General features: G+C 40.6%; 1 protein-coding gene across 1 annotated transcript in view; it reads right to left on the bottom strand.

Moving 5' to 3' along the window:
- Positions 1–1050: 1050 nt before the first annotated feature.
- Positions 1051–14489, bottom strand: part of TBX2 (T-box transcription factor 2) — a 48319-nt gene continuing 34880 nt past the window's right edge. Inside the window, exon 7 of the mRNA XM_087956230.1 lies at positions 1051–3155. Within this exon, the coding sequence (XP_087812356.1) occupies positions 2673–3155 (483 nt within the window). The 3' untranslated portion in view covers positions 1051–2672. The remainder of the gene's footprint in view (positions 3156–14489) is intronic.

The raw sequence follows: 14489 nt of genomic DNA, 5'->3' as shown, positions 1-14489 counted from the left end.
TAGATAGATAGAGATAGATAGATAGATAGATAGATAGATAGATAGATAGATAGATGATAATAGATGATAGATGATAGATGATAGATGATAGATGATAGATAGATAGATAGATAGATAGATAGATAGATAGATAGATAGATAGATAGATAGATGATAGATAGATGATAGATAGATGATAGATGATAGATAGATAGATAGATGATAGATGATAGATAGATGATCGATAGATGATAGATGATAGATGATAAATGATAGATGATAGATAGATGATAGATGATAGATGATAGATGATAGATAGTTCAGAAAGGCTGGAAAGAGGCCTGTTTTTGGCTTCCAGAGAGCCTCCAGAGCCTGGGGAGGCTTTTTTCGCTCTCCTGGAAGCTCGAGGAAAGCCTACGGAGCCCAGGGAAGGAAAAAACGCCACCACCACCACCCCGCATGCCGTCATGGTGCAGGAGGCTGAGCAGGCCACACCCATCATGGCCACGCCCCCAAGCAACCGGGCAGAGAAGCTCATCTGTGGATGGATAGAGAGATAGATGATAAATAGATGGATGGATGGATGGATGGATGGATGGATGGATGGATGGATGGATGGACGGATGGATGGACGAAGGAATAGATAAATAGAGAGAGAGAGAGAGGCAGGCAGGCAGGCATGCAGACGATGAATGAATGGATAGATATGATAGATGGACAGACAGATGGATGGATGGATAGCTGATAGACAGAGATAAATGATAAATATAGACAGAGAGACAGAATCAGTGACATCCAAACTTTGAAATTACCTACCTGCACCCACCACTACAATCCAGCTGGGTGAGTTTCCGCTCATCCAGGAAGAGATGCTGGCTTTGGGAGTAGCCGAGATGATGTGGTCTATCACGGCAAGGAGAAAAGCACGGGGCTGGACAGCCAAACCCTTCCCAAAAGATTTTCCATTTCAAAGGTCCTCCCCCTGTGGCTTTATGAGGATTCGAACTGACCAAACCCAAAACCTATCCATTTCCAGATCCCAGAGAGAAAAACCAAAGAGGAAGAAAATTCTTTGAATATTTTTTTTTTATTGAAAGTTGTGAAGAGGACTCATCCCAAAAAATCGAACCGAGAAGATACCTGAATAACCAGCACATTTCTAATGATGCCATTAAAAAAAAAAAAACAATATACAGCACACACCGCCCATGTGATATTTTAAATTTTCATATAATTTTAAAGGTTTCTGGTATTCTTTTTTTTTTTCCCCCACCCCCTCTGGAGTGAAAAATAAAAATTTGAGGTTGCTTCCTGTACTGTTTTCTTTTTTTTCCTTTGAATACCCCACACTGTAAAAGTTTTTTTTAAAACCATTCACTCATTATTCATCGTTCTTTGAACTATAAATCAGGAGAAAGTCGTATTTTCCCTGTCGAGTTCCTTTTGAAGGATTTGATTGTCTCCTGGTCTTTTTAGCCGGATCTAAAAATAATGATTGTCTTCCAACAGACGGGATAAACATTTTTCCTTGTTTCTTTTAGATATAGAACAAAATTTTTCTTCCGTTCACAAAGAGTTAAACAAGCAGGGGAATCTGTGGCAGGTGAAAAAAAAAATTCAAGATGGTTGCCCCACTTTTGCGCTCAAAGCCCTGCCCCTTCGATGTCATGTGGGAAAGTGGGTGGGGCTTGGACGGCACAGCCCTGGCCACGCCTACCTGGTTTATGACCCCTCCCCAGGGACCTGTGAAACCAGATCTTCATTTACAATATATGTACGTTCACGTAAAATGGAAAAAGAAAAGAAAACAATCAAACATGAGTTAAACTCTAATTATGTACACTCCAATGTACAACTCTAAATAAATTAATACCAATTTTTGCATATTTGGGGGTTGAGGGGATTCGTTATAGCTTATTTACAGAAATTACCATTTTATTCCATAAATATTATGTTTCTTTTTTTAATTTTTTTTTCCTTTTTCACTTTAAATTTTCTGATACGCAGAGAGAAAGCCCCCAAAGAGAAAGATCCGAAAGTCACACGTGGATTGTGCCAACTCTGAAAGTTGGGAAGCGGAAAGAGAAACATTCATGTTTATTTTTCTTTTTTTTTCCTTCTTTTCGGTGGCCGTCGACGTTCGGTAGAAGAAGGGGAACGCCTGTGAACACATCGCTCTCCTCCTCTGGCTAATATTAACCCAATTTCCCAACATTTAGAACTTGGCAGAAAGCTCCCTTCTTCTTCCCCATTTCCCTAGCATCGGAGGACCGAGTCCTTATGGCATCGTCCGCATTTCAAAATTCAATTCTTGTGGGAAGAAACGTGCCAAGGATTTTTCCAAAATGAGTTTGGAGGTGACCTAAGACGCCATTTTCCTCTCCGGTGGCCATTTTAGAGATGCATTTGGCTTAAAACAGGCCTCTTCCGCTTGATCTCGGGCCAGAAAACAGGTAAGATATCAGTGGGCTGTTGAGATTACAGCACGAGTTTGAAAACCTGGTTAGCGAACACCTTCCTAACATGCTTTCCCTGCCTCCTCTTCTTGGCCCTTGGCTCTGCTTGCACCTCTAGTAGGATGCCAAGCTACTGATGCCTCTAGACTCCAACCCATCTCAATCTCCTCTCCTCTTTTTCTTAAAAAATAAATATTTATATACTGTGTGCTGTACACATCTCTTTCCCAGCCGCTCCTAAGCTCTAGGGGGTTGGCTGCTTCCGTGAACCGTTGACTTGGGGGAATTCCTACTAGAGGATACTTCCCTTTGGGTCTCCAAACCGCTGACCAGTCTCTGGATGTTTTGCAACTCGTTCATGGACTCTTTCAAAGATGGCTTGGGGGACAGAGACGCCCGCTGGGTGCTGGCTTTCGGGATGGGCAGATCCGAAAGAGGACTCGATTCCCGACTGTTCCCGGGCTTGGAGGCTTCCATGCCAGCATTCAAACCGGCAGGCAACCCGGTGGTTAGGAGGCTGGTGCTGGGAGGGATGGCCACCGGGATTTGGTAAGGGTTGAACCGCGGGCGAGGTCGAGCGCTGCTCAGGAACGGGTTCCGGGAGAGCGAGCTGGCGGCAGTGGCACTGGTCACTGGCATGGCGGAAGCTGCGGCAGCTGCAGCCGCCATGTAAGTATACGGGTAAGGAAAAAGTCCCCCAAAAGTAGGCAGTGGGATTCCCTGGAAGGAGAAAGGAAGAGACAGGGAAAGGGTCAGCCTCGTCAGATTAACAACAGTTCACTTAGCGACCATTCAAAGTGACAACAGCACTGGAAAAAGTGACTTAGGACCAGTTTTCTCACTTAACTACCATTGCGGCCTTTGCACGGTCACACGATCAAAATTCAGCTGCTTAGAATGCTGCAAACAATGCTGTAAATCAAGGGTCTTCAAACTTGGCAAGTTTAAGACTCGTGGACTTCAACTCCCAGAATTCCTGAGCTAACGTGACTGGAGGAGGAATTCTGGGAGCTGAAGTCCACGAGTCTTAAAGCTGTCCGGTTTGAAGACCCCTGCTGTAAAGGATGGCTGGTTGCCAAGCAACCTGTTCTGACCCAGCTCCCCAAACACAACAAACTCTCTGCCATGAACTCAAAAGATTCCTTTATTAGAAATGCTGGCAGCCCCAGCAAAAAGTTTCTCTCGCCGACTAACAAGAAGATGAATAATTGTCTGCCACATCTATTCATCTCCACCGCTGCCTTTTATTCCCAGAGCTAAGGTGGGGGCTCTTCTGTCCTATGGACCGGCCCATAGATTTCCACTGCTCTCCTCTCCTCTGCCTTCTGTGCATCTACGTGTCAGACACTGGACCCAGCTATTCCTCCTCTTCCTCATCAGCCACCTCCAGAACTGGAGGCTGTTGATTCTCCATCTGAGGACTGACAGATGGCCCAGGCTCCGTCTCTCTCTCTCTCTCTCTCTCTCTCTCTCTCTCTCTCCTCTCCCTCTCCCTCTCCCTCCCCCTCCCTCTCTCTTTCTCTTATGTTCTTTCTCTTTTATCTCTTACCCTCTCTCTTTTCTTTCTTTCTTTTCTTTCTTTCTTTCTCTTCGTTCTCTCTCCTCTCTCTCTCTCTCCCTCTCTCCCTCTCCCTCCCCTCCCTCTCTCTTTCTCTTATGTTCTTTCTCTTTTTATCTCTTACCCTCTCTCTTTTTCTTTCTTTCTTTTCTTTCTTTCTTTCTCTTGCGTTCTCTCTCTCTCTCTCTCTCTCTCTCTTCTCCCACACCTCCTCCTCCGATTCGGCTGCTGTAGGGGCCAACAGGCCACAACACAACCAGATGTGATCACATGATCCGGAGTATGTGTGTGGGGGGGTGGGGACTTCCAAACCAAGATCTGGGAAGGTCCATCAGAACCTCAAATGGTCCCTAAAATGAGCAGCCGTGGAGTAGTCCTCCACTTCCAACCATTCATTTAGTGACCGTTTGAAATTACAGCCGGCACTTGGGAAAAAAAGTGAGTTAGGACACTGTTTTTCACACTTACGACCATTGCAGCCTCCCCAGGGTGATCAAAATTCAGATGACTCATATTAGGACGGCCGCAGTGTCCTGGGGTCACGTGATCCCGTTTTGCAACCTTCTGACCAAGCAAAGCCAATGAGGAAAGCCGCATTCATGAAACAACTGTGTTGCTAACTTAACGACTGCAGTGACTCGCTTAGCAACTCTGGCCAGCAAGGTCGTAAAATGGGGCCCCAAGTCACTTCCCGACTGTCTCACTTAGCAGCAGAAATTTTGGGCTCACTCGTGGCCCTATAAGTCAAGGACTACCTGTACTTCTATTCTCATATATTTAATTTTTCCCACCCTGGTGCTAGAAAATCAAGAAAAGTGCAAAGCTGTCCAACCAGCATTTTTGCTTTCTTCGTTTGCACAACAGTTGTGAGCAATTACAGCTGGGTTTCACGGGAAATCCAGGAAAACCTTCTACACTCCATTCCCATAAATACTGCAGGCATTTTTCCCACCCACATCAAACCCTTCCGTCAATTTATTTGCTTAGTAACTGTATATATCCTGCCCAGTCCTTAGCGGCTTGGCTGGGGCCCATAAGAGAAAACAGCTACATTAAAAATAAAAAAAATAAATCCAGATTATAAATTTTAAATGCAATGTATACTATCAGCAAAGGAAACGCCGTCTAGCTAAAAAAGCTAAAACCAGCAACTTCGACTTTTTTCTTTTTCTTTTGAAACCCCGTGATATGGGTAGTTCTCGACATGCAACCGTTCATTTAGCGACCAAAGTTACGACAGTATTGAAAAAAGTGGCTTATGACCGTTTTTCACCCTTACAACTGTGGCAGTGGTCATTTAACATAGTCATTTAAAAGTCATTTAACAACTGTCTTGCTATAGCAACGAAAATGTTGGGCTCAGTCGTTAGTTGTCATGGGGTGAAGGAAGAATTATTGTCAATACAATAATTTATGGATTGCGTCAATACTTTTCTAACAAATGCTCAATTGGAAGAGTGACTCATCTTCCCTCTCTAGTCCCATTCGTCATATGGACTACTAGAACACAGTAAATAAATTGGATTGTTCTTCCTGCTAGAAAAATGAAACCATGTTGCTTGGCTCTTTTCCATCCTACCTGCCAAAATCATTGGTCAGGGCAACCCGGATTTTATTTCACAATATAATATTTTGAGCGTCTGTTTGGAAACGAGGCCTGCTAGGAAAGACAAGCACTGGTTTCAGGTAAATAGGTGACTGGGATTAGTCCAAACACGTTCAAATTATAGCAATTTTGTAGAAAACATCAATGCAACCAGATCTCTCATGAAATGGGAGGGGGGGAAGACCATCTGAATTTTGTGAAAAAACATGTGTGTGTTTCCCTGAAAATAAGACTAAGATAATATATATATATGTGTGTGTGTGTGTGTGTGTGTGTGTGTGTGTATGTGGCATTCAGCTTTGTTCGGGTATTTTCCCACGTCATAGTAGTTGTGCTTTTAAAGTTGTAGCGACGTTTCAGCAGAATCTCATCTGCCATCATGCCAGATTCTCTGTGAAACGTCGCTACAACTTTAAAAACACAACTACTATGACGTGGGAAAATATCACAACACACAGCAAATGCACACACAAGTACCACAAAAACTTAAGAAAACATATATATATACATATACATATACATATACATATACATATACATATAATATAATATATATATATGCAGGTCTTGGTGTTTTCGGGTCTTTTCCCGTGTAAGATTGAGAATATCTTGGCAATGTTTTGACGAGGTCCCACTCACCATCTTCAGGCTGGTGCTTTCGGCTTCGTGCTTGTGCGAGCAGATACTCTCAATCTTACACGGGAAAAGACCCGAACACACCTAGACCTACATACCTGTACCCGTGAAAATCTACGAATATATATATATATATATGTTTTCTGAGGTTCTCGCGGGTATTTGTATGTGGGTCTTTGGTTATTCGAGTTTTCTCCTGCATAAAATTGGAAGTATACTTTATAAAAATACTTCCAATTTTATGCGGGACAAAACCTGAATAACCAAACATCCATACACACACACACACACACAATATATATATATATATTTTTATATACATATATTTTATATAAATATATACATGTGAAAAAACATATATCTGCAATATATATATATACATACATACATACACACACACACACACACACACACACACACACATATATATGGATCTTTGGTTATTCGGGTTTTCTCCCGCGTAAGATTGGAAGTATCTAGGCAACGTTTCGATGAAGTCTCCTAGATTGAAGTCTCCTACGTTGCCTAGATACTTCCAATCTTATGCGGGAGAAAACCCGAATAACCAAAGATCCACATACAAATACCCGCGAGAACCTCAGAAAACATACATACATACATACATACATACATACATACATACATACATACATACATATATATATATATATATATATATATATATATACACACACACACACACACACACATATTTTTCACATACATATATATGTTAAAAAAACATATATACATATTTGCAGTATTCTGCTACAAATACTATCAGCATGAAAAATTCTGCAATCATGGAAAAACATATTTATAGAAATACATCTTGATTCTTGCCAAATGTAAACTTAATTCATATTTTCCCGAGGTAAGCACGCATAGAAATGCAATCTTAATTTAGAAAACATATCTATGCAATCTCTCAATACTGAAGCACTTAAGAACAGGAACCAAAAACAATAAAATAATTCAGACCTAGGCATTTTACAGAACCCCTGACCACATCTGTTCTTTCGCTGTTCCTGTCCAGCCAGCATGCGATCAATTGAAATTAAAATATAAATATACAAATATAAATATAAATATTGCCTTGCATGCAATGCAACTGCATTGCTTTTATTTTGAAGATGACCGCTATATTTTTTTCCAATTTACATATGTGCGGGCTTATGCCCCTTCGCAGTACAGATAATCCTTGATTTACGACCACAATTGAGCCCCAAATTTCCGTTGTTAGGTGAGGAATTTGTAAAGTGAACTGTGCCCCATTTTATGACCTTTCTCGACACAGTTTGTTAAGTGAATCACTGCCTTTAGTAACCCGGTTGTTAAGTGAATCTCGCTTCCCTGTTGACTTCACTTGTCAAAAGGTCACAAGAAGGGATCACATGATTTCAGGACACGGCAACGGTCATAAGTATGAATCAGTTGCCAAGCAGCTGAAGTTTAATCACATGATCGTGGGGACGTTACAAAGGTTTGTAACTATGTAAAATGGCCTTTTTTCAGTGCTGTTGTAACTTTGAAAAGTCACTAAATGAACTTCTCTAAATTGAGAATTATTTGTAGAATTATTTGTAGTGTGTTGGTCCTATTGGTTTGCTCCTCCACAACAGCCCCAATTTCTTCTGCAACCCCTTGGGAAAATTAATTGCCCACCCTTGGAATAACTCTATCTACAGCTATGATTACAGCAAAAATTTCAGCCGGATGAAATAAAGGGAAAAAAGGACAATACAATTAAACAGAAAAGATAAAACTCCAGTGCTTTTCAAAAAAACTTTCCTTATGTACTTGGAACTCTGGAAAATTAAAATAAACATTGGAACATTGCACCTTCGCATTTCAGATGCTCTTTTACTATTCCAAATCAAAATATCTAGATAACATGGCCCCTCGGTATAGGCAGGGGAGGAAATGTTGGAAATAATCTGATTTTACAACCTGCTGGCTATTTTTGCGTGTATCTCCTTCCCTTCATTGTAAGAGAGTTGGTATATGATAGCACCTTTTCCAACAATGTTACTAAACGTTAAATGTTATTAAAGGTTTTTGTGGTTGTGATCGAGAAATTGTGTTCCCAGACTTCAAATTTTGAGTTCCATCAAGCATAACGTACTTCTGCTGCCTCTTTCAAATTTCTATATTAACTTAAAGTTTGTATACAGATAGTCCTCAACTTATGACCAAAGAGTTTATAAATAAATAAGTAAGTAAGTAAGTAAGTTGGTGAGGAGCAGCCAAGTTTCTTTCTTTCTTTCTTTCTTTCTTTCTTTCTTTCTTTCTTTCTTTCTTTCTTTCTTTCTTTCTTTCTTTCTTTCTTTCTTTCTTTCTCCCTTCCTTTCTTTTTTCTTTCTTTCTTTCTTTCTTTCTTTCTTTCTTTCTTTCTTTCTTTCTTTCTTTTTTCTTTCTTTCGTTCTCTTTCTTCCTTCCTTCCTTCTGTCCGTCCGTCCTTCCTTCCTTCCCTTTTTTCTTTCTTCCTTTCCTTTTTCTTTCTATTCTATCAATCTACAGTATCTATCTACCGTAACTATCTATCTATCTATCTATCTATCTATCTATCTATCTATCTATCATTTTATCATAATTTACCTATGCCTTTATGCATTTATTTATGCATTTATTTATATTTCACCTTTCACAGGTTAATAGCTTCTAACAATGCCCTTCCTGCCTCTTGCTGAGATAGCCGACTTTAGAAATAAAAAAATAAAATAAAATAAAAAGTAAAGTAAAGTAAAATAAAGTAAAATAAAATATAATATAAAATAATTAGCGAGAAGAAGCCAAAAAGTTTAATTTATTTATTTTTCCATTTATGCCATTATTTATTTACTTATATCCTGCCTTTGGTTAGCTCGATGGCCTCTAACAAACCTGCAGCCTTCCTCTCTCTCTCCTTGCTAAAACAGGTGGCTTTTGTATAGAAATTCAAGAAACAGAGATAAACATAATCCCACCGCACCTCAAAGAAAAACGTCCTGTAAAAGTACGTTTGCTCCCCAAAACTTCTCGCCCAGGAAGTTGCAGCGTTTCTATCAGTGCTCATTCCCGCCCTTGACAAAATTGGGCTTTTTTATTTACAAAATATAGAACAACAGGGTTGGGAAGGGACCTCGGAGGTCATCCACTCCAACCCCCCACCCACCCACCCACCCAGGCAGGAGACCCTACCATTCCAGATAAGTGGCTGTCCAATGTTTTCCCTGAAAGCATTAAAGCCATTCCATCTCCCTCCTACCCCATTTTCTCCACCCAAACTTTATGGAGGAGATTTCTGAATTTTGATCCGTACCAACAGCTTTACGATGCCTGTGGGATTAATTCCACCACCACCCCGCAAACTGGGCTACTGCAAAAGTATGTGAAAGTTTGCTGCCAAATGGAGGCACGCAGGCCGGGTGCGATGCCAGCTTTAACTCAGCTTTGGAAAGCTTTTTAGTCAACTTGAAACTTACCATAAATGTACAAACAGGACGGTATAATAATTCCACATCTGCTTATCATAAACTCTAAGGCACCCTTTGCATCCTTAAGGACTAGAAACTGGGTTTAAAAAAGAAACACACACACAAAAAAACCCCTATGCCTGAGAATTTGCTGACGTAGGTTGCAGCTTTTTTTGTGCTGGTTGGAAGGACAAAACAGAAAGAGAGGTCAAAATACATCCGGCTTCTAGCTCCCAAAATTGCCTGGTGTGATGGGGAGGACTGACGGTTGCCCCTCCAAGGTTTGAAGGGGGACTTGATAACATAAAACAGAGCATGGATGTCCTCTTCCTCTATTGTCTAAAAAAAGGGACTTAAAAAAGCACTATTTACTCTTCTGGGACTCAAAATGTGATCCTCCATTCCTGATTTAACACTCTTTCTTTATTTCCTCCCTTCCTTCTTTTCCTCCAGAACTTGCCTCCAGAGGTTGCGAATGCTCCAACACTGAAAGTTTTTAAAAAGATGTTGGATAACCATTTGTCTGAAGTGGTGTAGGGTTTCTTGCCTAGGCAGGGGGTTGGACTAGAAGATCTCCAAGGTCCCTTCCAACTCTGTTATTCCCTCTGTTATTCTATTCTGTTCTGTTCTGTTCTCTCTTTCTCTCTCTCTCTCTCTCTCACTCTCTCTCTTTCTCTCTCTTATTTATTTATTTGGAATCCCACCTTTATTATTTTTATCAATAACTCAAAGCAGTAAACATATCCAACACATCTATTTCTATTTTCCCCACAAGAACAACCCTGTGAAGTTGTTTGGGTTGAAAGAGAGTGAGTGGCCCGAAGTCACCCAGCTAGTTTCCGTGCCTAAGACGGGACTAGAACTCACAATCTCCTGCTTTCTAGCTGTCACCTTAACCACTAAACCAAACCGGGGTCTTTCATACATAAATCTTAGACATGCTTTTAAGTACTTTCATATCCCGCGGAAGGAGTCGGTGCCTGATCTCTCTCTGCCTACAGGTAGTCCTTGACTTATAACCACAATTGAGACTGGAACTTCCATTGCTAAGCAAGGCGCTTGTTAAGTGAGTCACACCTGATTTTAAGGCATTTTTGCTGTGCTCATTAAGCGAATCACTGCAATGACGTACAACCATTCAACTTACAGCCATTGCAGCGTCCCCAGTGGTCACGTGATCAAAATTTTGACAACTTGGCAACTGACTCATATTTATGACTGTTGCAGTGTTTCAGGGTCATGTGAATGGGGAAGCCAGATTTGCTTAACAACCATGTTTCTAAGTGAACAACTGTCATGGAGAAAATTTAGCTCAGAGGTCTCCAAACTTGGCAACTTTAAGACTTGTGGACTTTAACTCCCAGAATTCTCCAGCCAGCTGGCTGGAGAATTCTGGGAGTTAAAGTCCACAAGTCTTAAAGTTGCCAAGTTTGGGGACCCCTGATTTAGCTTATCTGGACACAAAGAATTGACCCAAAATTAATAACACATCATCAACCCACTGTTCTTGTTTTAATTCCATGCCTTCTCGGCAGTAAATATGTTTGCAGACTAAAGCAAATTCTGATATATTTTAGGAACAGCGCACAAACTGTGCGTTGATTTGACAAACATCCTTCAAATTCTTAAAACTTTCTTCAAGTCATAGTCCAGGGTTGTTGTTTTTTTTTAGATTATGGTAACCGATCAAAGCAAAAATCAATAACCATCTGCAGATCACATCACAGAACACGAGACTTAAATTAAAAATCTATTTGGTTCGTGCAATCATGCAGTAATTGGTAAATGCAATTTTCTGCTCTGTTGGGAAGGCTGACTTATTGGTTATTATGCTTGCATTTTAATAGATTTTTTTTTCTCTCTCGCTACAATAAGTACCATTTTATTTTAAAATGAAGTCCACGAAATTCAGTTGATTGATCTCTTAGGAGGCTAGTTGCTAAAAGTGTGAGTTTAGGGTACAATTCTAGGAGTTCTAAGAGGCATTTTGTAAAAAAAAGAGAGAGAGAGAGAGATGGACACTTTATTGATTAGCTGAAAATTATCTTTTAACCTCTGGGGGGGAAAAAAACTGGTACTTTTTGCTTTGTAGTGACTGGTGTGTGCATTAGGTTAATCAAAATATTCTTTTTCCCTTGGTTGAAAGGAAAAACAACAACCAAGGAATCACTTTTGAAATAAAAGCATTATTTCAGATCCTTGGAAAAGAGACGTAGTGGGATAAATTGTTATATGTGTGGTGTTTTGCACACATTTCTTTAAAAGGCAGGTTATAGGTAGCACAAACTCCAGCAGATGATACTCAGGTAATATATTTTTACATAGGTAGCAAACTTACGACCACAATTGAAACCAAAATTTATGTTGCTAAGTGAGTTTTGCCCCATTTTACGACTTTTCCTGCCACAGTTGTTAAGTGAACCACTGCAGTTGTTAAGTTAGTTATACGGTTCTTAAGTGAATCTGGCTTCCCGATTGACTTTGCTTGTCAGAAGGTCTCAAAAGGGGATTACATGACCCTTGGGGCACTGCCAAGGTCATAAAAACGTGTCAAGTGCCAAGCATGCAAATTATTGATCATGGGACTACAGGGATGCTGCAACAGACATCATGCGGCTGGGGAATGCTGGGAGTTGAAGTTCTATCCAGTCAAACCTACAGTACATTATTCCTATATTTTTATCATAAGGGTCAAACCCATATTATTAAGCCTAAACATTTTTTTTTTCAACCACTCCTTGAGACTTTCAAGAAGAGATTGGACTGCCATTTGTCAGAAATGGTGTAGGGTCTCCTGCTTGGGCAGGGGGTTGGACTAGATGACCTACAAGGTCCCTTCCAACTCTGATTATCTGTTATCCTTTGTGCTAAGACAAGAATCTTGCATGTTTTGGAGGAAAAAAAATCTATATTATTTATGTTCAGGCATGCCCATTTTGCAATTACTATTTTTAGACTGGAACATCTATTTATTGGACAAAATTCCCAACGGTGATGTCCAAACTGTGATTGCAACCTAGTGTGACAAACAAACTGTGATTGCAACCTAGTATGACAGAGTTGCGGGGCCGGTGCATTGTGCAACAAGGTCACAATAAGATTGGGTCTGGGTTAGGGACTTCTGTCCTCACTGTGAGTTGTGTTAGGGGTGTGTGTGCATGAGGGGAGGCTCAGCCAATCTCATTGTACACATGTTGTACTCTGACAAATAAAAGTAATAATAATAAAACTGTTTTGCCATTGATTGGGGCTTAAGATGCAATATATTTAGGAGACTTTGGGCTTTCAGCTCAACCGAAACGGACACAACTCTCACGCATTATGCATAAGAGTGACTCTCAAAAAAAATGAAATCCAGATTTCTGGCATCACCCAAATATAAGCAAGCTCGTGATCCTATCCATTAAAGCGGGGTTTTAAAGTTGACTGGAACTGTTTTGTCTTTTTACCCACAAAACCATTCTATTATATCCAGTTGCTGTTTTTCACTGTTTTACTGTCGATACCTAAATTATAAGGCAATTATTACAACTATGTATGTAATCCTCGGCTTACGACCACCACCGAGCCCAAAATTTCTGTTGCCGAGTGAGACAGTTGTTAAATGGATTTTGTCCCCTTTGACAACTTTTCTTGCCACTGTTGTTTAAATGAATCACCGCGGTTGTTAAATAAGTGAAATGGTTGTTACCATGGGAATACTACAAAGATTGTAAAAGTGTGGTCACAATTCACATTTTCAGTGCCGTTGTAACTTTCAACAGTCACTAAAAGAACCATTGTAAGTCAAGGACTATGTCAACTAAGTAATACTTCTTGGGTCTTTTTAGTTGCCAGCACAAAGGGAGTGGGGAAAGTAGTGCATTCCTTAAATGCTTCAGATAAATTGCTAGGCAGCTGAAGCTACTGGCCCACAAAATTATTACTGGAGAGCATGATTTATGATTCTTGGCTATGGATGTGTCCCATTGGAGAATATACATCCAGGGGGGGTGGGGGAAGACCAGGGTCAAGGGTGAATTGAATGATGTGTCTTAGTGTTGGCTGCACCCAGATAACGCCAACATGGTCACTCCTAATAAATCAATATTTTTTTTAAATCTGAGAGATGCGGCTAGAGACTTATGATTTGAATGGGGGTGCATTGTCAGAGCCCTGACAGACTATCTGTAGTACATTTTTTCCCCCTGCTCACCCACACAATATTGCAAAAAAAATCCCTCCCAAGCTAAATAATAAAAGAAACATTTCAATAGAGAACTTCCTAGGATGGATTACAAATACAGGTAGACCTCTATGTACGACCACAACTGAGCCCAAAATTTATGTTACTAAGTGAGATTATTTTTTAAAGTGACTTTTGCCCCATTTTACAACTTTTCCTGCCACCGTTGTTAAGCGAATCCCTGCAGTTATTAGTAACATGGTTCTTAAGTGAATCTGGCTTCCCCATTGACTTTGCTTGTCAGAAGGTCGCAAAAGGGGATTATGTGACCCCGGGACAATGCAACCGTCATAAATATGAGTCAGTTGTCAAGCACCTGAATTTTAATCACCTGACCATGGGGATGCGGCAGCAGTCGTAAGTGTGAAAAACGGTCATAAGTTACTTTTTCCATTTGCAGCCCTGAAAAAGGGAGTTTATGGCCACTCCTTGACTGACAACTGTTACGGCGTCCACCTGGTCAGGCGATCAGAATTCAGGTGTTTTGGCAATTGGTTCATACTTATGACGGTTGCAGTGTCCTGGGGTCATGTGATCCCCCTTTGTGACCTTCTAACAAAACCTTTCTTTGGGG

This window comes from Notechis scutatus, chromosome 1, assembly GCF_049901735.1.
Source record: "Notechis scutatus isolate UNSWTSFEM ecotype Mainland chromosome 1, rNotScu1.2, whole genome shotgun sequence".
NCBI classification, from domain to species: Eukaryota; Metazoa; Chordata; class Lepidosauria; order Squamata; family Elapidae; genus Notechis; species Notechis scutatus.
The sequence above is the reverse complement of the archived record's forward strand: the minus strand, read 5'-3'. Positions and strand labels throughout refer to the sequence as shown.